Source organism: Cupressus sempervirens, chromosome 4 (assembly GCF_028749045.1).
Source record: "Cupressus sempervirens isolate cs-2001-9-10 chromosome 4, ASM2874904v1, whole genome shotgun sequence".
Lineage (NCBI taxonomy): Eukaryota > Viridiplantae > Streptophyta > Pinopsida > Cupressales > Cupressaceae > Cupressus > Cupressus sempervirens.
This window is the reverse complement of record NC_143121.1, coordinates 849,691,577-849,715,645: the sequence shown is the minus strand read 5'-3', so window position 1 is coordinate 849,715,645 and position 24,069 is coordinate 849,691,577. Positions and strand designations below refer to the sequence as shown.

General features: G+C 34.9%; 1 protein-coding gene across 1 annotated transcript; it reads right to left on the bottom strand.

Annotated features, from left to right (window-relative positions):
• Positions 1-7,982: 7,982 nt before the first annotated feature.
• Positions 7,983-23,348, bottom strand: LOC149564045 (uncharacterized). The gene is made up of 4 exons (XM_089828290.1): positions 23,230-23,348; positions 12,553-12,825; positions 12,373-12,469; positions 7,983-8,000 (listed from the first exon to the last, which is right to left on the bottom strand). The coding sequence occupies exons 1-4, from the start codon at positions 23,346-23,348 to the stop codon at positions 7,983-7,985; spliced, it is 507 nt and encodes a 168-aa protein (XP_089684416.1).
• Positions 23,349-24,069: the final 721 nt, after the last annotated feature.

The window sequence follows — 24,069 nt, the reverse complement described above, 5'->3', positions numbered from 1 at the left end:
GCCATTGATAATATCCTCCCCTCTAGTGCCCCCCTATATTTGGAATTTACTAGTGATAGCTATGTCCCCACACCCGATCCCTCACCTAACCAAACTCCTATTAAGGGAAGGATTAATTTTTTTTGACCCTCAAGCTAGCACCCAACACAAAAATTAAAATGGAAAAGTGGCTGGTGGTTGAAATTGGGGATTCAAATGAGGAAATTTATGGGAATAGAAGAAGGTTAGGAAGATTTGCTAAGACCTAAGGTCGAGACAAAAAAATAGGTAGTCATTCTTAGGAAGAGGAGGAGGAAGATACAAACTCTGAGGAGAGTGACAAAAATTTGGGGGAGGGTGTGGATAAGGGGAAAGAAGAGAAGGATAAAGATGTGGAGGAATGGGATGACACCCTTGATGAAACTTGGGACTTTGAGGCAGGCAACACTACCAAGGACCCCTCCCCCAACCCCACAAATGTCTCTAACACCATCACCCTACCTTCTACTATCAACTAGGAGAACCCCAATATGACTGATGCATCCCTCGACACTATTTCCTCTGTGGTCAGTAAAGAGGGCCTAGAGAACCTGAAAGGCCAACCTAACAATCTTATAAGTAGGAAAAGAGGAACTGCCTAGCAAATTTTAGTAGGATCCTAAAGCTGGGAATCAAAGAGGATCAACTTGTTACTAACAAGGAACACCAGGAACTAATTTACAGGTGCATGACAATGTAGGAGGGATTCAACCTCTTCTCCAAGTTCACTCATAAAATGATGAATGCAGTGGTCACCACTTTGTAGTTGCTGGCCAATACCTCAGAGGAGGAGAACCTAGGAAAGGATGACATGAAGCTTTTTTATAGCTTCCTTGCTGATAACTGGGCCAAGGTTCTACCGGCTAGGAAGGGAAATAAAAAGGATGCTAGTTAGTGGCATTCTAGTGTTTGTTGTTTTTTGGTACTCTACTGGTCTTACTCCCCATCTGTTGTTGATGGTTTTATTTTTAAAGCTAAACTTGTTTATGGGTTGTAGGTGGTATGATTCAATGACCACCTACATGAAGTTTGTTAACTTGGTAAATTCTACTGGTTTTAAAAGTAGGAATATTAGTAATTTTATATACTATTATACTATTTATTATGTTTTTTATATGAAATTTTAGGGGGACTGTTTGGTTATTTGTTGGTTGCCAGCTAGTTTTGTGTTGGTTGTCAACAGGTTTAGTGTTGGTTGTTCTACCACTATTGTAAAGGGCCAACCCCCTAGTTTTTAGCTACTTTTTAAACAAAATGTAGGTTAAAGGAAAGTCTAAAATTTCCTTAGATTATATTCACTTTCCTAAATTTAAAGGTACAGATTTTAACGCCAAGGATATTGGGAGATTTACATATTTTTGGTAGATTTATCAAGAACAAAGTCACAAACATAATAAAATAGAGAATAACAATTAAATATGAGAGGAAACAATTAATAAATGATAACACAAAACTTAAAATAATTGCAGACAACAAATAATTCAAAAATAGAGATGATATAATAATGAAAGTTTTGCAGGAAGAATAATGATAGCCCAAAAAGTGAAAAACATTACAAAATGATTACCTCCAAATTAAAAACAAAACACTCAAAACAATTGAAATGCAACCACCAGAATAGGTAAAACAAAATGCTGAAACTAAAGTGACATGAAGTGAGTTGAAGATGAACCAATAACGAATTTTGGAATAAATTAGATTTTTTTGAGCAAAGAACATATATTGCAGATTAAAAGGATTTACCAAAAATTGCAAAATGAAATAGATTTGTTTAAAATGAAATTAGATTTCACTAAAAAGAAAAGATAACAACTTATAAGAGGAAAAAAATGTAAATATAATGCTTTAATCTTGCATCAAATAGATTAGTGTATGTGAATATTGCTAAGAAATATTTTTTTGCAATGAAATAAAATTCTATTAGAAATTTGTAAAAAGTAGATTAGTTTTCTTATTAGTTTTCTTTAATGAAAATCCTGCATGCTTAGAACAAATAAAGGAGAAAATGAGAGCAAGTATTCTATTTGTTTTGGTGTCTAGCCTTTCAAAACAAGAGAGGAAAAAAGTTAGATGAAGAAAAAATAAAGAATTTTTTGGCATGAACCTTCCAAAGAGGTTTAGTGAAAAAAATGAACTTTTAGATTGAAACCTATAGTAAAATACTACTAAGCTTCTCCTAATTTGGTAGCAAGCCTTTTAAAACAAGAGAAAAGAAATATATATTTTTTCACAAGAAAATAACCCTTTGGTGGCAAGCCTTACAAAGGGGGTTAGAAGAAAGAAAAAGAAAAAGAAAACTAGAAATAGAAAACAAATAATAATGAAGCTAACACTTCTTTTCTCCTCTCAACAAATAGTCTCAAATATAGTAACCTTCATACATACTCAAAACAAGGATTAGGTAGCTTTGATACCATGAAAGAAATTGTTAAATAAGAAATCTAGTTAACTAATCCATGAGAGTTTGAAATGAAAATAAAGTTAGCATAAAAACTTGAAGCTTAAGAGATCTTCCTAAAGATCAACATAATCGAGACAAAGATATTTTGAAAGGGGAAAGCAAAGAAAACCCCTTGTGTACTACTATGAATGAGAGAGAAAGAGTAAAGAAAATTAGCTCATTACAATAATATCAAAGTGATGTATAGAAGAGTAGAAGAATGAGATAAGCATCTCTTTTATAGAGATGAGATGGATTTGCATGTGTAACTCTCAATTCTATGAATGCCACCATTCATAATAAGTGTGTGTAAAGTGTCAAGATCCTCTTAAGGAGGATAAACTAATTTCTTTATAGAAAAAATTACAAAAAATATGTTTTCCTCACATATGGAGAAGAGGGCAAGTAAATGACATGTCCTCGCATGTGTATTAGAGGACAAAAAACATAAGGCATGCCTTGGTTTATCCCATTTAATATATAAATACAACCAAGGAAAGCTTACTAATTCTAACAAATTTTCCGTTACACATTCTTTACACACCATAATACTAGGTTTCACAATCTTAGAAAAATATGTAATTACAAATGTAGTACTACCTTCAAAATGTTATCAAAGTTGATATGAAAAAATATCTTATGCCAAAACCATCATTCATTCTTGCAACTAAACATGTCATCTTAGTAGGATTCAAGTAAAATACATTACCAGTTATCCTGGTACTAGTACCAATCAACTTATCATCTTTTTCTTTGATAATGCAAGTATTTTCTTTGTTAGAAATCATAATTAGAACAATTATTATGTTGTCATTGATGTCAAACCTACTAGTGAGACATTTACTAACAGTGTAGAGTGTCATATCATTTGATTGATGAAGAGGATTTAAAAAGAGGAGATATCAATGTGAGCTAGTGATGTTGTTGAGAAGTTAAGTATCATGGAATTACAATGGGCACTTGATAAGTTATTCATTGACAATATTCACCATAAACCATGTGCTACCTAACCTAGTGACCCCACATTTAATATTGTGCATTTAATTCTTTTCCCCATTCTTAAATAATTACATGAAATATTATCACAATGTTACAATACAACTCATCAAGTATATCCCATGGGAACCTTTCCATATTGCACGTCCATCTAGGTACAACATTACATACTAAAATAAAATAATACACTATAATAGTATTATGCAATGTGTGCAACACCCATTATCTCAACAATCTCCCACTTGTTGTATACATTTCATAGGGTCAATCTATAGCCACATAAATGAACAAGGGAAAAATCCCTCCTAGCACATCTACCATCATGGATCAAGGTACACCATGTTCTCCATCATGGTACCTACAACAAAATCAAAGTATCCAACATCTCAAACATGAATGATGCCACCTCCTATTATGCCACTACTACTAGACATACATAGTAGCCATCGAAAGAGAAAGCCACCTAACCTGTCACATTAGAGAATCATAAAATCCTGTACCAATTGAAATAACAAGCACAAAAAACTTGATCCAAAGGTAATCACATGTATTTGTAGTTGTCAAAATATCCATAGCTGAAATAGCACCCATAGCAAGTGTCAAACCCATCCGACTATCCATACCTCCAAAGGTATACCAAGTGAATCTCACATCATCAACATATCCAATCTATAACCTGTAATCACAAGCCTCAATAGCAATACCTATCACATATAAACCAAGAAGCTCCCACTACAAAAGATAATGTCAAATCTATAACCAATCCACTCACATCTCAAAGAAGTGAATCCATGTAGTCTCAAGGACATCTACAATGCATAAACTAATATTTTGCAAGAACAACTCTCATAACTAGTCTCCAACAATCTCTTAAGTTCTCTACAACCAATAGAGGAAATAGCTAAAGGAATAACCATGTCCTCTCTCACATGACATACATGAGCACAAACTAGTGATCATAATCTCTAACTAATCTCAAATCCAATATAAGTGAAACCAAAAATCTAAGAAGATAACCAATACCACAGAGAAACTATGCAAATCATAACCTATATCATGTCCTTCTACACACACCTCTAGATGTAAACTGTGCAAGTATGATCTCTTCCATAAAACCCCAACGAGAAGCCTCAATCGCACCTAAACCATACCATATAACTATTCATGGATGTAAGTGTGTTACAAGAAGATCAAACTCATAAACCAATGTATATGCCCAATATAAAACCATCTTCCAAACTCAACCACATAATAACATATCCAAAAAGAGATAACCAATGGTAAACTATCTCTCAAATGAACCCTCAAGAAGTAACTCATGTACCATAGCTCAAGATCCATACCCATGAAAGACAATCATAAATATAATGCAATTGAGAGAAACAATAGGCTATACCTCTCAAGTAGCAAACCACTGAGTAGCCCAAGAGTGGGGAATGAGAATGCTCATATAAGAACAATCTCATCTCAATTCCATATTAGGTGACTACCCCTTAGATTTCCTACTAAAACCATCAACCGTCCCAACAAATACTTTTCTAATCTAAGAGAAATCAACATCACCATAGTCCTTAAGTATCCATGAGCACCTATAACCAATCAATCCATGCCAACTCTAAATGCAACATAGCAATATCATAAAGTTTTTAGCTTATGATCAGTGTACTCAATACCAAGAAACTAAACCAAGATCAATGTTAAAGTTCCAACCATGGCCTTAGGAACATAAACATGACAACATGATCTTACCATCTCAAAAGAGACAACATGCTCTATATGAACATACTATAACATGTCAAAACTCTAAATGCGTATCAAGAGTATACCATGACATAATAATGAAACCATTCTCACACCAAGGATCACATGCACTAATACATTTGGCATCGATTTGCGATGGCCAAGTGTTAGAATTGTGACGCAAATGTGTCGCCACTACGACGACAGCAGACATCGTTGTTTTTTAGTCACAAATTACGATGTCTATTCTTGGTCATCGCAATTTGGATGCCTATCCGTCGCAAGCTCAAGATTCTATCCCATCATTGCTCCCATCACAATTTTGACGTCTTCACCATGCATTGCAACAGGGTGGCGTCGGCATCTGCCCACGGGTTCACTGAGGCGGGAGCCTTTATAGTTCTTCCATCGACGTCCATGGAAACTTGCAACGGTGCTAGCGGCACGGTAGCGCTGCTGTCGATGCCACTGGCCATCGCAATGTTTGTGAATGTGTCACAATTGCGATGCAAAATCATCAATTGCGATGGTGTGGATATGCACATGATGCTTATTTCGTCACAATGCACGTGCGAATGTCGCAATTGCAACGCCGATGGTTAGCAATATGGCGGGGCCGCTATGGCAACGACGCCAACTGCCATCGCCGCCACAGCAGCCTGCCACAAGCATCATCTTCAACTGCTAGCTCTAGCAATGTGTTCGCAGTCATGTCGAGCAATTGTATTGCTCCTTCATCAAATGCGGTTGCCCATAGCTCTCCAGTGTGGTCTTGCAATTATAGGTGGATCATGTAGCTATAATTGCATTTCGTAAATTGCTTGTCGCATTTTTTACCGTACCATTCTTCATTTGCATTTTCAGACAAATTTTTCTTGCATTGCTTTCCTGCCACTTGGTTGGGGCAAGTCGGGTAGGATAGCTTGTCTGTGTTGACCTCTATAATGGTTGCTTTCACGATGCACTTTATAGCACAAGTAGAACGCATAGTTTGATCATACTGCAGGAGGTTTTGGGGCGTAGCTAATTGATGGCTCACCATTGTCCTTAACATTGTCATCGAACCATGACTTTAACTCTGCTGTCTCTGGAATTTGGAGATTGATCATCAGTTGTGTATTACCTGTGTTGTTGAGTACTCTTCCATTGAACTTAGTAACACGGCCTCCCTTAGCCACTAGAACTGTAGTGTCTTGCAAGTAGTAGCTTTGTTGCAATTCACTGCCCACTTGCTCGGCTACTGAGCCCCAAAGCGTCAGATCAATGGGCCTACGAGTCATATCAAGTAATTGGATGGCATGCCGAGAAACTTCCATTCCATTTTCTCTTCTTATTGTGGAGGTTGGTTGTACACATATTGTTTGTCGGTGCCCTGTTGTTGCTCCCTCGGTTGATGTTGGAGATGGTAACGACATCCTCTCGATCTTCTGACTCCATTACGTGGCTAAATGAAATATATATTCTCGCCTTTTTGCTACCCATGCTTCTAAAATTTATACTTTTTACTATAACATTGTAATTCTCATAAGGTGTAGCTTGCTAAAGAATCACTAGTATGAGGATGAAGCTCCATGGGTTGTGCCAATAGAGATATATACAAGCTTGCTTTAATTTATATCAATAACCAAGTGTCAAATTAAATCATAGTAATAGGAATCAGACATTGAAGTTAGTGAATTACAGGACCATACTATCTTAAACAGAAGAACAGAACACACACATCATTATATGTAAAATCAAGCGTGTTACAATTAAAGAATAAAAATGGAATTTGAATAAGATGATGAGATGCTAATTAGTTACAAAACACCTAAAGCAAATTTTGCAATGCAAAATATGAAGTTCAATGAAGTGGCTCATACACCCGCCTATGTAGATGTAATTTATCCAAACTTTAATGGATCCCGTCAGAAAGACCCCAGTGTGAAACAACAACTCACTTGGAGGTCATGCAATCTGACACAGCCACCAGTAAAGATAGGCAAACTGAATTTCCCAGCCATCACAAGCAGCAGCATGAGGATTTTAGGGCAGAATGGTTTTGGCATAAGTTTTCAAAGGCTGACAACCTCAAGGATCCTGCAGAATAATGATGTACAAGGGTGGATTGGTAGAACTAAAAAATCCAAGAGACCAATACCTACAACAACTAAATTTAGGCCAGTGAAGGCATGGAACAATATTACACAGCCCTAACTGGATATTGTCAATGTTTTCATCATTTGACTACTCAAGGTTAAAGAGCACAGAAGAGATAAGGAACACAAACTCAATAGTAAAATCGAGACTCCAAATCTATAACAAATTTGTACACCAATATTAAATAGGGACGAAGGCTAAAAATCCAAATTTCACAACAGAAGAAGCTATCAAACCAAATCAGAACACCATAGAGCATGGAATCGCATAATGGCATTTTACCTAAATCACCGAAGAGAACTCCAAACATTGTTGTCCACCTCTCCTACCATCATCCCAGTTCCTGTAAGAGGTAACAAGAATGATGTAAGCAAAGTTATTGAGAAGCAAAAAACATGCATTCTTTCCAAATGACGACAATCACACTTATCTATTCTAAATTTTATTAGTTCTTTAAATCCACTTGTTGCACAATCTTCACAGAGGCAATTCCGTTTAGTAGTATGGATTGCAAGAACTTGCAATCTCTAAGAGAACTCTTTGGACAGATCCATAAAAATATTTAACATGAGTATGTTTGTGCAGGTTTTGAAGCTGAGTATCCCACAAATTTGATAATTTTTTGAAATGAGCCACTATTACTTTCCAATCAATACACCGCAGAAACCTGCAATGAAATGCAAGTTATCTAAAGCAGAAAAAAATTCTTGTGGAAGAGCTACCTTAACAATTCAGACAAAATGGATATTAGCAAAATTCTGATCCAACCGAAATCTAATGCATTAATTACATAGTTACAAGCAAACCATCCAAACAGCCAGATATGTGGTTTTTAATATCCAATCTCAATTGCCAAATTGTTTTTTGAGGTAGGTTATTAAGAGATTTAGTTTTCATCAAATCAGAACCAAGCACATGGATGAACTACTCGTTAACCCCAACCATGCACATTGTTATTTATAAATTAAATGTATTTTGTAGTATTTGGGGTTGATAGGCATGTAGCATCTTACATCCTCCCAAAATCAATAGCGTATTGGTTTCCCACATTTATGCTGACATGTCACAGAAACCAACCAATATCATTGTAGAAACTGCCAAAGAAAACTAGGCCCTTATTGGCACAATTTGTGTGGCAAGTGAAGGAATCGGGGATTAAGCTGCACAAAATATGGTAGAATAAAAATACAATGTCCATGTAAGATTTGGGGTTTTGATAAAATAGTTCTTATTGCCAAGAGATGGGACCAAACTGACGTGGAAGTAGCCATTGATGATGTTGAAAAAAATTGTTGTTTAATTTGAGCAGCTGCCAAAGAATGTGGGCATACTAGCCAAAAATAAATTACACCCCAGCTTATAGATCTTAGACCACAAGAATGGATCCATTCACTGCTGTGATTGGTGGGGAGGAGTAGAATATTGTTGTATGTGTCGAGAGGGCTTCCATTGGTAAAACCTTATTTCGCCTTAGGCATATAGTACACACATTTTTTAGAAGAGTCTCATCCCTTTCGACGGGGTGGTCTTCTTGGGAAGTTTAGTTGGGTAGACTTTAGAAAATTGCATCCTAAATTGAGCTTGCAGATTGATTAAGGTATGGATATAGACAATGCTATGAGCCTAGGGCTTGCCATAACACAATTTTTGTAATAATTTGAAGCTTGATTAAAAGACCAGACCATCCAAGTAACATGTCAAATTGCGAGGAAGTGGAGGTTCAAGCTAGAAGGAATCACCAAATGTTTTGAATGGACTGCAGGGGAAGTATAAGTGTGCCGCTTATAAACTTGAGGACTTGTTTGATCGCTTATATGTCATAATGCTCCAATTGAAAACCACTCAACAAAACACTACAACACGAGAACAATATTTTTTTTTCATTCTTTGACAATCATTAATAACATTTCTGACATTCCTCTTCTAGGGTTGATGAAATTAATGACACAGGAATTATCTCATCATGCAATCATTAAATTAATGCATTCGGAAGAATAGCTCTAAAAATTTTCTTAAGTCATCCAATGACATTCTAGAATGATTTCACGATAGTAGTACTACCCCTCAACTTCCTATGAATGTAATGAAAGTTTGAACCTCTTTTGTAAGAATATGCCGATTCAGCATTGTGATAACATTCTTTGAAGGACGAGGATAGTTTCCCATGAGTATCTTGGGGATGTTTCTCTTATCTAGCGATTTAGGACAATTTATCAGATCCTCAAACAAATGAGTAATGGAAATACATGCACTTCCATTTGTATTCTTTCAATCATATTCTAATCAAATCTTTCAAAACCACTCTTGAAAAATAACATCCTCTTTGCTTTATTCACCATAATAACATTAAATTCCCTATAATAGATTTTTTCATCTCAAAATTGACAATTGCAGAAGCTTCAACTTAAAATTTGGTTGTCTCCCCTCTTAAGCTACAACAAATTTTGTAACATAAAATTCAGTCCACTACATCATCATGCACCGGTGTTCCTAGCATAATACCAGGCGTATGCTATGAAACACCATACTTATCAAACATAGATCCCTTATGAAGCATTGGATCACATAAGTAAATTGAGCTATCTCAACCAAGTATTGGCTTATGGCTTTGGAAAATCAATGTAGGTTCTTTGGCCTACATATTGAAGGCTTGGATGAAGATTGAATGGACAATTTTATTTGGCTTTTTTAAGGAAATGGTATTTGAACTCATAAGAAATTAGAGTGGTGATCTCTTATGAAGCGTTGGAGTTTATGAGTGTATCACAACCTATATGGAGAATTAACACACATTCGTGTGTTTTGGGGTAGGGTGGTTATTTGAGTATATATCTTATGTTTCTTTTCTCCTCTTGTTTTCTCTTATGTCAACACTCTTCTTAATTTTTATAGATTTGGTTTTGTTGCATTATTATCTTCAATGGTCTAAGGAGGAGTTCATTATATTTTCTTCTAGTATCAATAAAGTAAATATCAAATGTCTTACATGAGGAAGTACAAACAACTTAGATAAGTATTACTTTCAACTAGCCAAAAACTATTGTTATTGACACAAAATTTTCTTGTGCATTAACAAGTTATAAGTTTTTTTAATGTTGTGATGTTGCTATCAGGATTCAATTGTGTAGTTTTTGGTCAAACTCATTGGTCTATGTTTACGAGTAGTGTTTCACAATAACTTCTTTCTCATTAGAATGAATAGAACACTAAATACTCATTGCATCTAGGTTTGCTCATGGAGGTGAAGCGTTGGGCTTTCTCGAGATGTTACCCACCCAAGCACCACTCCAACCCAAATGTTCTTAACCATGGAGTTTTTTAAAGGTTAATGTCATGCTCAAAAATCAAGGCTAAAACACACAATTTTTTTTAAAAAAGGTAATAACAAGTATCTTATTGAGCTTCACTTTTTTTTGAGAATAGTTTAATATTCTCTACTAAACAAGGCCAACCACGTGAAGGTGGAAGCTCATTTGGCCCCACCCCCCTCCCCCTAACATCACTCTACATTCCCTGTTAACATCTAACATTCATTCATTCTTTCAACCATTAATAAAATGTAACATTCAATCAATATCACATGATAACATTCAATCAATATCACATGATAACATTCATTAACACACTAGATTCGTTAACATGCAACATTCATCAATATTCTACATTAACACATAATTCATGAACATTCATTAGCACATAATTAAATTCATTGAGACATAAAATACAGTCATTATCAATTAAGGTATGTAGTGACAATCATTTCTTTTTTTTCTTTCTATTTCTTTTTTCTATGTAAGCTCTAAGAGGAGCATCAGTGTCATCATCAATTCCCCCCTCATCAGTTGTTCTGTTCTCTATTCTTAATAATCTCAAATTCCTATGTTGTTGCAAAGGGGGGTCCTCTGCAATAAAAAATAAAAGAGTTAAATTAAAAATAATTTATTATAATTGTTACAAGTATTTAATTATTTTAAATAACATAACTATGTCTCTTTAACTGATCTGACCACATCATTTTGTCTAGACTAAACGTCAACACGATCATGAACATCGACCCCTCGATCCTCTATAGCTGCTATACAAAATGTTACGTTAATCCAAACACCAATTGCAATTACATATAAAAAATTTAATAGAAAATGTATACCTCCACCACTGGGATGCACATCATGCGAACCTTCGACATCCACAGATTGTGTAGAAGGATTTTCAGGCTGCATTCCAACATCCTACGCATTATTATCATTGCTTGCTTAAAACAGATATACTCACTTTATATTGGAACTTAACATCAAATAGACTAATTGGTAAAGTATTCAATTTGAAATAAATTTCTTTTAGCTTATTTACCTGTGGCTCAGACGCATCAGTATTAGAACCTTACACACTAATTTCAGCTCGTAGCCATTTAGCCACGGCTCTATAGCCTTGTTGGAAGCCAATTCTCTTCTCGTCTTCTGTGAGGCATCTCTTGAACTCTGAGCCTTGCATTTTTTCATGGTATGGTGAATTTTACTTGCATTGTTTCATCAACCAATGGAGGGTAGTTAAAATATCAACAACAAATCATCTATATCCATCACAATATAATAGGAGAAAAATCAAGTAGTTTTGATGGAGAAATCTACTATATAAATGTTGCGTGTTTGTATGCTTTGCTTGTACCAACATATTTTCTCAATTTTCTTAAGTTGGGTAAGAGTTAGTTCAGCTCTTTGGAAATAAAAATGGCTGCAAGTGCTACTGCATTCCCTCATTCTTTCAATCACTGCCTTTATTCTCAACTATTGGAGGAAAATTCAGTCAAGGGTGAGATTTTAAATAATGTCATATTAGTGAATCACAAGTTTTCTTCACTAATCTAGATTGCAGAGTCTTGACTTCAATTGTTGAATTGTTTATATTGAATATGAAAATCCACTACTGTTATTATATTATATTGACCTATTTATAATTGATGAGCTAAATAAGGGAGTCCTAGCATTTCCCTTCACATTATATAAAAAATTTGATACAATTTTTCATTTACTTATACTTACAACTCTTGCTTGAAGTTTTGAAAAACCACCAGAGCCGAGCTTGTGTGTCCCGTGCTTTTCTAGTCTTGCCTTTGTTGCCTTTGATGTGTCAGGCAATCTATGAAAAGTTTGAAATATGTTAGATAGTATAAATATGGAGGTTAATTAGTACATAATTATATTCTCAACAGTATCACATACCTTGCTATACTCTCCACTGGTGTAATATTATTTTTCTTGTCAGCTTTATACTTTCCATCCAAAATCAGAGCCTGCCACTCAGCCTCAGGAACATAGGGCGAACGCTCGTACCTAGGGTTATCCCATAAATTTTTTCTGTACTGGTCCCTAATATACTTCAAACATAAACCAACTTTTTCAAGAAGCTTGTTTCTCTCGAATGCACGAGGTCCAAAGAGTTGGGTCATGCTCTCTATAAGATCATCCTTCAACGGTTTGCGTTGGTGATTCCACCTTTTAAGTAAAAAAAAACATGTTAGACTCATAAATGAAGTGAAGCTACCTTTAATATAGTTCAAGAAATGGACAAAAAGGAAAACTATTATAGCAATGATATGAAATCAAAATAGTGGTTTGGGGTTTTAGTTAGGATATGATGCTCCACCAGGTACGCATGGTGGGCCCAAATATTCGCAAACACTCATCACCAAGTTTTCTCCACAAAAGATCATTCCCTACAAAACAATCATGGGATCATTAGTCGATGAAGAGTGATCAAAAACTAAATTACTATTATATCACTATAGAATAATAATAACTTTAAAGTACCTGGAACTTTGGCTACTTTTAATAGAATGCCTTCATCGTCGCTAACGATCAATGTGACATCCTTCACCATTCTCGTACTAGGAACATAGGAACATCCAAGAAATGATGTTGCAGGTCCTATTGCAAAAAGTTTCATAAGTTTCATAAGTCTTTGTCATGATCAAAGTATAAAAGAACAAATGATAATTAATGTTATAAAGTTGTAAAAAAGAAACTGTTTGTTGCTGTCATAAGAGAGAAAAAGAGGGATTTGTGTACCAGCAGATGGTGCAACAGTCGATGCATGTAAGCTGCGTGTTGCTGACTCAGTAGTCAAAAAGAGATTTGTAGTTGTCCTGGATGGAGGTGGCATCATCGTAGGATTCAATTGATGTGAAGCTGAAGAATAAAATTGTTAGAGCATGCATAAATATAGAACGCATGGACTAGCATGGACAAGATTGTTAGAGCATTAAAAAAAAGGATTGTTCGAGCATGTATTGTCAATGATTATGATCATTCCTATATATATTCAGTGGAAAATAAAAGTGGGGAATGGAACATGCGATCTACCTGAACCACCTGCAGCACCCTCATCATGGGAACAGGGCTCGAAATCAAGCAAAAAACTCTGTAAAGACAATGCATCCATATTTTAATTAATGCCATAAAAGAGCATAACATAAAAACCATTATTGAACTCTTTTTATAATTAAAAATTTCATTAATACTTACTTTTAAGGACTCATAGGTGTGCAACAATTCAGATGCCCTATCTTTTATTTGTTGAGTCATAGGCTTTATGGTTGCCAAATGTAGAATTTCTTTGCTGATTTTCTTTAAATTAATTTTAATTGAATTGATCAGGTCATCGATATTTGCTAAATCGATATAGAAATGGTCCTCCTCAGGGGGGGCCTACTGAGGGACTGCAGGTTCCTTTCCCTCCCTCCGACCACTAGCCCTTTGTGACAACAATAGTATTAGTATTATCAAAATTACTCCAAAACAATAAAGAAAACAACATTAAAAAAATAACATTTTGCTTCTATCTAGTTTTCACAATTACAAATGAGTTTTACCTGCTCATGTGTAGATGAGCCAGGAGCATCGTCAGCATCCCCTCTGAGTGGTTGCTCCATATTGTGCCCCTATGTCAAAGATGAAGTATAAAAATGTTAGCCAAAAATTTATTGACTAAATGGTATGTTGGAGTCATTGATTAGAAGTTGGTTTAATAGTATGTACCACCCCCATGATAGTAGCCTTGTTTGTATCTATGCAGTTCAAATTGTAATCAATAAGAAGCTCTTCCCCTGCACGTATTGATTTTATCACACATATGAATACATGATTTACCTCGCGCGCCTCAAATATGCAATTGGGTTGCTTTATAGTTGACCCAAGTCATGTACTATTTATAAAACCCACAATATTCCCTGTTTCTTTTGGCCTTCCATCAATGTATATAGCCACACTTTTACTTTGATTATTGTCTTGTTGCTGTATATAATTTGCCGAGAGGGCATACCTACGTATACTTTTTTTATATTTAACAATATGCATCCAACTTTTGTAATCGTAACATGGTCCAACATACTCCATCAATTCAGAAACTTTGTTGTAAGAAACCTTTATGCCATCCATAGAAAATAGGCCCAAACCATGTAGTGATGATGGTGCTATGCGATATATCCTCTCGTTAACACAAAAATCAGTGTTTATTAGAGGAAGTTCCTTGGGTACCCAATGTTTCTGTAGATTTTGGTACCTCAAGGGTAGCTCGATGTCGCCTTCCATCTCATCATCATAAGAACATGACCCCCCTTGAGCAAGGAAAAATTTCATGCATTTATTGAATTTCCTTCTAGTCCTTTGACCTCTAGTTAATCTCCCTGTTCTAGATAAACTGCATGTCTCACTTTCCTCTTCTATTCCTATATTTCCCTCACTCGAGGAAGACACTTCTGACAAATACCTATTTGCTGGTACCTGCAAATGGGAGAGATCTTAGAAGACATCAATCTTACTATTGATAAGTGTATTAAATAGACTATCTATAAGGAGTATTGACTTATACCTATCGATCCATGAGACTGTGCGGGATGCTCCTGAAAGGGGTTCAATTTCCTGCAAATGTAATTCAATTATCGTGAGCATAATTACATCATAATCATAATCACATCCATCATTAGCATCACATAAAAATTAAAAACATTAAAAGGTACACAATAAAACACTTAAATCAGGCTCACATTATAAGCCTACTAGGGAAGTAGGCCTAGTGAAGGGCTAAAACTGGGTTTTCCTATCAGCTGATGAGTTGAGGGCTTAGTCACCTTGGGGACATGCTATTTGAAGTTGTTTGATGTGTGTGGAGGTGGAGGAAACACCTAGACTAAAGCCACTTGCATAACATTTTGAAATTTAGTTAGATATTTTATATTAATTAAGATAACTGTAATTTCTTCCAAAACCCATTATAATAATTTTAAAATGGATTACTAGTTTCTTTTTACTTACCGTGTAAATCCCATAGATCCAAATACATGTACTAAAATAAGTTTTCTAGTTTTAGTCTGTAAATCAACATACTGATACAATGTTATTCCTATTCTAAAATGAAATGTTAGAGATACTTGAATTATTAACCAACAAATTGGGTAAGCACTTATATTATGTTTTCCCTATGAATTTTATTCTAGGTACAACTCCCTTTTATATATATTTAATGAATTCCCTTTTCTAAACTAAACACTTACAAATGCTTTTGACCTGAAAGAAAATAAGGCTCAATACATTCACACATCAATATGTGTTTTAAATAGTTTTATTTAATTAATTTAGATTAATAGTTAATTTAGATTAGCAGTATTCTATTTGTAGTTGAAACTTGTAGCTTTTAAATAGATAATGAATAAAATATGTAACCATATATATAAGACAAATATATTTCTATCAAGAAATGAATATTAAATAGATTAAGGATTGATGGCATACCTCTAAATTCCATCATCATCATCCTCGTCATGATCATCATCATCATCATCCTCGTCATCATCATCATCCTCGTCATCATCATCCTCCTCGCCATCATCGTCGTCGTCGTCGTCATCATCAACATCATCATCATCAACATCATCATCAACATCAACATCATCTTCATCATCATCATTAGTAGCAACATCATTGTCATCATCTTCTTCTTCTTCTTCATGAAAATTTGTGTCAGGAACATCATCCAATAATTGTCGATCGTGATCACCATCTACATCATCTTCTACTTCTTCAATATCTTCTTCTTCCATCGCATTATACTTTATTGGCCTTCCTCTCGGTTCATGTCTAACAACAAATGACCAACCCAGTTTATGTGGAACCTCTGAGTAAAATACCTGCTCACATTGGCTTGGTAGAACATAAGGCTCATCCCCAACTGGCTCAAACAACCTTGTATTAACCATTGTAAATCCATTATCATGTTCAATAATAGTTCTATCAGGATCATTTAGATTAAGTCATAGCCTGTACCATTTGACAACGAAGAGTACTAATTTGAAGGAACTAAAGTCACACTCAATTATCTCATCCAAAATGCCATAGTATCGATTTTCAGACTCTTGAGGATGTAAGTTGTTTCTAGATGAAATATTAGTGCAGTTATTCTTGAATCACAAGTTGTCTTCATGTCATCCAACACTTTGACGTGAAATTTTTGACCATTACAGAACATAGCCTTGTGGTGTTTAACCTGCAATAATATGTGAAACATATCAAAATTATTGTATCGTGAGTTGATAAACATACGGGTGATTAATAAATTTGTACGTACCTAGAAATCTCTTGAAACACGTGCCAAATCTATTTCCCTTTGTGTAACATTGGAATCTCCATTACGATGAGCTTCTTTAACTAATGAAGATACACCTTCCCATGTTAATGTGTGACCAGAATGTTGACATCATTCAATCCATGCCGTCATCCAATCAAGATTGTTTGCAATATACAAATGTAGTGCATCCCACTCTCGAGCACCTGTACAAAAAAAAAATAGACAACTTAAAACCAATTTATTTTGAAGATTAAGAAATAATTTATTACAATAACATCTTATAATTTATTACCTCTCACTTTCCTCAATGTACCTTTCCCCATCAAATACTCCCCTTCTAATTTTTTAAAAGGCTCGAGATCCCAAATGTGATCTACATGGATATTTGATGCAAACTTAGGAAGATATTCAGTAATGTACACCATAGTCTAGTATACCATATATCCCTCTACCATAGAACCCTCAGGATGTGCTCTTTGTTGAACCAAAGCCTTCAAAGATTTCAAATGCCTCTCAACCATCCACATTGACCTAGTGTGTACAGGTCCACACAATTCAATCTCCTTAACTATGTGTATGAGGTAGTGTTCCTGTGCATTGAAAAAAGTTGGAGGTAGACACTTTTGCATTTCACACAGTAAATGAGGAATTCTTCTCTTCCAATAGTTTATATCTTCTTTATGGATTTCTTTAGATGACAACCACCTACATTAAGAGATTCAAGTCACAAAAAATATATAGATATGAGACTTTACAAAATAATATACAATAGATTACATAGCAAGAAAAACAAATCACGAATATAATAAATATATACAATAAATTGAATAGATATTACTGCTTACCTCATATATTTTCCAAGATCGTATATCACTTGTTTGATGTTATTGTTGAAGTGCTCTGGTAGAGATAGAGGAAGCACGTACTGTAGTAATTATAAACCAATCATTTCATTGTTTTCTAACATAACATAATGAACAATTCACGTAGTTTATGAATATATTGTAAATACAAAAGAACATAACTTACCTTGACGAAAGTATGCCAATCATGCATTTTGAGCCTTGGCCCAAATTCACTTTTCTTTGATATGAGATTGTTTATGTTCGGAGCAAATCCTGTGGGAAATCAAATTTTTTGTATGACTTCTTTTATGGCATCACTTTGCTGCTCCATTAATAACCATGGAAGGGAACTTATATTAATATGATCTCTGTTGCTATTTGAGTGAATTAAATTTTTCAATGCATGATTGGATTCATGTATGTCATTACAAATTTTGACAATTTTTTCTTTGTCACACCTTCCATCCAATATTTTCCACAATGTCTCTATTATATTCTTTCCAATATGCATACTATCAAACAAATGCACAATTTGCAAGTGCTCATAATAGGGAAACCTACTAAATTTTTTGGGATAGCTTTTTAGTCCCTTTGGAAGGTTGTCAGTATTGCCTTGACGACCTTCATGATCATCAATTACACAATTAGTCAACAAAAATCACAATAGAAATATATAAATTACAAACATAAACCATTAGGTGGAACGACATTACCTCGACGATTAATTCTATTATATTCTAACTTCCATAGGCGAGGTGTCATTCTTCGTGGCTTTGATGTAGTCTCTTCTTTCCCATTGAAAAGATGTTTTTCCATACTTCGATACTTATGATTCCTGTGGAGGAAGTGTCTACACTCATCAAACACTTGCTTTCCTAAAATTTTTGAATGATGAGATTTCATCTTTGGACCACAAACTGGACATGCAAATTTTCCCTTTGTTTGAAGACCTAAAAGATAATGATGTAATTGGATTATTAAATATGTTGATTTTTATAATTAGAATTATTGTACGCAACTTGAATTCACTATAACATACCACAAAAATGTGTTAGCCCTAGGGCATCATGTATTGTCCATGCAAGTATTGCATGGAATTGAAATTGTCTTTGTCGTATTGGTCTAGACACATCATACATAGTGACACCATTCCATAACTCCACCAAATCGTCGATAAGAGGCTCAATATATACATTCATATCTTTTACTTGATATTTACCTACTTGAATGAATAGTAACATTACATAGTTATTGTGATCGTTTTACTTCAAGATTTGTAAGTACGTGTAAATTAATAACTATCAAATGATAAGATACCTAGAACAATCATTGCCAACATAATGTGCTCCCTCTTTATTGACATCCATGGAGGAATGTTATTGTTGATAACAAAAATAGGCTACATCGAGTAAACAGATGTCATCTCTCCAAATGGATTGACACGGTCCGCTACCAATGAAAGCCTGAGATTATGAGGTTCTTCTTTGAAGTGTTGCCACTTTTCCTCTATGTGCATAAATGCCAAACCATCCGTAGGGATTTGAATAATGTCATCTTGACTTCTATTGCGTGCATGATAATCCATAAATTGAGCCAAGCTACTACACCTAAATAATTGTCGCATCTGTGGAATAATGGGGATGTAATGAAGAACCTTTTGAGGCACCTTTTTTGTTAGTCGATCTATTCGATATCTACTCGTATGACATACAGGGCATTTTGTTCCAAATTCATGTTCTTTATAATATATAATATGATCATTGGGACAAGCATGTATTGCTTCATACTCCATTCCAATATCTTTCATAACAGAAGTTAATTCTCGATATGAGCGAGGTAGAATATTTGATGATGGTAATAGAAACTCGCCTATCAATCTACAAAAAAAAATATAAGTTGTTAATATAAACAATATTAGTGGTACATTATTCACCCTTTGTTAACTATAAAGACATATATGACATACCTTAACATACGTGACATTGTTATGTTGGATAAACCATTCATAACCTTCAAGTTCAACAACAACAATACAGCAGAGAGAAGAGTTGTTTGGGAGTCTTTGTATAGGGGCTCGTATGCCTTCTGAAGTAGAGGTACATCGAGGCTATCATCATCATGATGATCAGATACGCTTGGACTAGATGTTTCATGGATCAATGTATTTATACCATCCTCTTCAATTTTGTTTTCTAGCGCATGATCGTCATCTTCCATGGGATCATTATCTTCACCTTGGATATTTGCACCTCCATGTTCCTCCACTTCAAAAACCATATTCTTCAGATTGTTGTGGTTCATATCATGTACTTCCCTGGGAAGATCAACCTATATAAAATTGATTAACATAAATAAACCATGATCATCAACTCATCATCAAGTGATTTCATATGTATATAAATTGTTAAAATGATATAATGAACGACTTACTAGTGGATGATAGTCATGCCCCCCTTCAATGTGACCATTCTCCCTACAATGTCTCTTAACTGTTTTGATTAGTAGTCTTCTACGATTTAAGCCCTTACAAATATTTCAAGGACAATAACATTTTCCATCACCTTTTCTTTTCAAGTTAGACCACAATCTAGCGATTGTCTCCCTATTTTGTTCTTCACTTATATTATTTGACATGATCGTTCTTTGCAGGAAGCAAAAATTGGGCTATGAAAACTTCGGCCTACAACTTTCACAAACTAAGAAAAACTGTCGAAAGTAAACAAATCTTCTTAGACCTAGCTAAATACTTTAATATTTTAAAAATACTTTCTTTGACTTTATTCCTAAGATTATTTGTAAAACTTTGACCAACCGCCTGAAGGTCTTATTTCAAAAGACCTTACAACATTAAGCCATTAAAAGCAATTTCAAAACATATAAGCTAAAAGTCTAGTTAAAATATACATTAGAATAAAAAAAAAACAATTTTCATACTCGAGTGCGCGGCTATAACTTGTGCAATGGCCTTCTTGCTTAGCTGTAGAAGCTCTCCAGCAATCAAATTATACAAACTACAAGGCCTAACAAAAATTTGAAAACATATAAGCTACAAGTCTAGTTGAAATATACATTAGATTAGATTCAACAATAGCAAGCAATGTTATTCAGAATTAGATTCAACAAACCTTAGCAGTGTAAATAGCCATCTCCTCTAAACTGGACTCCAGACACGAGGGGGCATTCACATACTCTTCCCCTAAAGGTATCCTGAAGAACAAAAGCCACTATTCTTGAGTTTGTGAATTGTACCTTGAGATGAATGAAGCTTAAAGGGAATGAAAATTGTTTTCATACATTTAAATCAGGATGTAATATTTATGCATAAGTATATACCTTGCAAGCACTTAAAATTGTTGTAAGGAACTAAAGCAATTTTTAATTTACCAAAGTTTTTGCTAAGCCCACATTTTCCAACTGTGTAAGGAACTTCATATGATGCTGCGAGGAATGTGTTGATGAAGCCAAAAAATGTGATTTTTTGATGAATCACTAATTGCCAACGTTCATAATTATGTAATTGTGAAGGACATGTCTGAATTGTATCTACTCTAATTTACAATCAATTTTCATCCTATCACTGTGAAAAATGGTAGTGTGATATTGCTTGTATTAAAAAAGGGATGTTGCTTGTCAATCTTACTGAGGGTACTAACCCCAAATCCCTATAAGGGACATTGCCTCTTGATCCTTTTAGGTGCTCCATCCCTAAACCTGTGCCAATGATTGTCCCCAAATCAACCCTTGCTAACCACCATCCCCAATTCAACATCCTAGGTCCCACCCTTCCCAAGACTCTAAAGGAAAATAGATTTTTTTGCAACTTTGTACTTAGTTTTTAGGTTGACTTCATACAAAGGAAATTGTAATTGAAAACTATCAACAATTAGTTATCATTTATGTAGTGTGTAGTATGTATTGTGCAATACAATTTAATCAAATACAATATGAACATAAATAAGAAAAAATGTATCTCATATTTTATGGAATAAGCTTTCATTTTATTTTATTTTTGTATCTCTATTCTATAAAACCATGTTTTTTTAATTTTTTCATCTTTATTTTACGTGTGTTGAAAATATTATTTTTTCTTGATTGATTCGTGATAGTTCGATAATTTTTGAATCTTTTGGTTTGCCTTTTTTTTACTAAGAAGATTTTTACTACTATGGTAGATAGTAGGAAATCATTGCAAACTTTCATTTACATAAAATATAATGCCATGATCAATAATGTTGTAGGCTCTTTTAAAAAGAGAGAATTACAATTAACTCTTAAAATGAGCTGGCCTATTACAATTAACTTTATCAATGTGCTGGACTATTAAAATTTTGATTGGAATTACACAATATAACAATGCACTTGCAGTCTGGTCTATTGCAAATTGACCACTATTTCCAAAAGAATATGTTGCATTTTATTCCATTACATAGAATATTATACTGCGAGCCTGCATTCCCTTCCAAAAGCTGCACCGTATTATGGTTATGGCACACAAATCAAGAATTTGACTTCAATTCTTTTGGCAGCTTTGCTACTCTTGTAGAAAAAAATGATATTGCAAATATATAACCATGCAGCTCAAGACAAAATTGTAAACCTGCTATATTATAAAACCCGTTGCAACCATACAAACTCAACAAGAGAATCATCGATAGGACAATGTAGGGCTGTTGTGCCTCCTCCCAACATTCCTCAGGGTGAACTAAAGCAATAACCAACTCAGATCACCTTGAAAAAAGAAGCGACTAGGTTACCCCCAAATTTTCTCAACAATTGGGTTGCTGCCATCAAGCAAACCCATAGTTAAAGAAAGTGGTTAGACCAACCATTGACCGGAAAGCATATAGCAACACCATCAATGACTACCCAAAAATTAGATCCTATATGGACAAACAGACACCATCCATCTATCTATAAAAAGATACTATAGATGAGACAATGTAAGCAGATATAAAGAGGAAATGTTCCACTTGGAGCCAAATTGAGGGCCAAGTAATATTTACACATCAGAAAACTAGATACAAAACATATATAAACAAGTGCCATGTTGAAATATCTATATTTCTCAACCCATGTAGTGAACATCACTCATTGCTCCTTTCAGGCTTTTTGTCAACCAAATGGCTGTTTCTCTTGGGGAGACTTTACCACGTCCAAAAGGCCTCAAAACTATGCCAAGTTCTTCTAGTCTCTATTGTTGGGATAATTGTGCACTAAGCTCTAGCAAGCCTTCAAGAGCTTTTTCTCTTTGTTGATATGATTTAAGATCTATTCCTCCTTTTACTCATTTTTGAGAATAATCAAAATCTTTACTGGAGGTTGAGGTTGTCTTAAGGTGCTGATCTGTAATATGATGGCTAGTAACAGTTGTCCCCATGGGAACTGATAGGACATCTAGATCATTATTGTCTGCATTTAAAAATGAATTCACACCTGTTCTTCCTTGCAGCAAGCTGCTCACAGGTTCCTCTCTCTGACTCAGCTTGATCTGTACCAACTCGAAAAGCACTATGTCTAATTACATGAATAACATCATTGAAGGCTGGTTTCATGTGAACAGAAGCAGGAGCTTTTGCATTGATCTGGATCGTGCACTTCTCTTGTGTTCTATCACAGTTTGCATCATCCCTATTTGAACCTGAGCTTGATGAGGTGGACCTTTCTAAAAAAAATTCATATGGGCTACTCTCTACTCTCAAATGACAACTTTCTTCTCCAGGAATGTCTAAGCGAGTACCCTTAACACATTATTTTGCAGCGGGCAAAAAATTTTCAAAAGGGGCTATGGAGAACTCCACAATTCGATCAAGTCCAAATGCATTAATTGATACATCAGGAGACTGCATAGCTCGAAGCCCTGAATATTTTTTTCTATCAGAATACCACAAAGTGGCAGCTTTAGAAACATAAGGTGACTCAGTAGTTGCATCTTCTGGAGTAAGGTTTGATCTCTCAGTGAGTGCTTCAATTCTTCCAAATGAAGATGCTGATGAGCGTGAAGTTAAAGAAGATTTTCATGGCCTAGGTGTTACACATTCATTGTTAATAGCTTTTAATTTAGGTGTTCCATTCTAAGGACTGTTAGTAATGAATGTAAGCCGTGAAACTGATGGCTTTGTTGGTAGGGGAAGGGAGGCCCTACGACTAGAAATACCTGGAGTTGAACCTGGTACACAAGATGGATGTTGAGATTGTTTTGTGTGTGAATATTTTCCATTGGAGATGTCGATTCTATACGTAACATGTTCTCTAGCCCGGTAGATTAGCACTGGG

What these genes read in the sequence shown, in the direction of transcription:
- LOC149564045 (XM_089828290.1), bottom strand. Translation starts at nt 23,348, where the DNA reads ATGAAACCAGCCTTCAATGATGTTATTCATGTAATTAGACATAGTGCT. An exon ending in CTTGCTGCAAGGAAGAACAG is followed by an intron (nt 12,826 to 23,229) that starts GTGTGAATTCAT and finishes TTTACTTAAAAG; the next exon opens with GTGGAATCACCAACGCAAAC. An exon ending in CCAGTGGAGAGTATAGCAAG is followed by an intron (nt 12,470 to 12,552) that starts GTATGTGATACT and finishes AACTTTTCATAG; the next exon opens with ATTGCCTGACACATCAAAGG.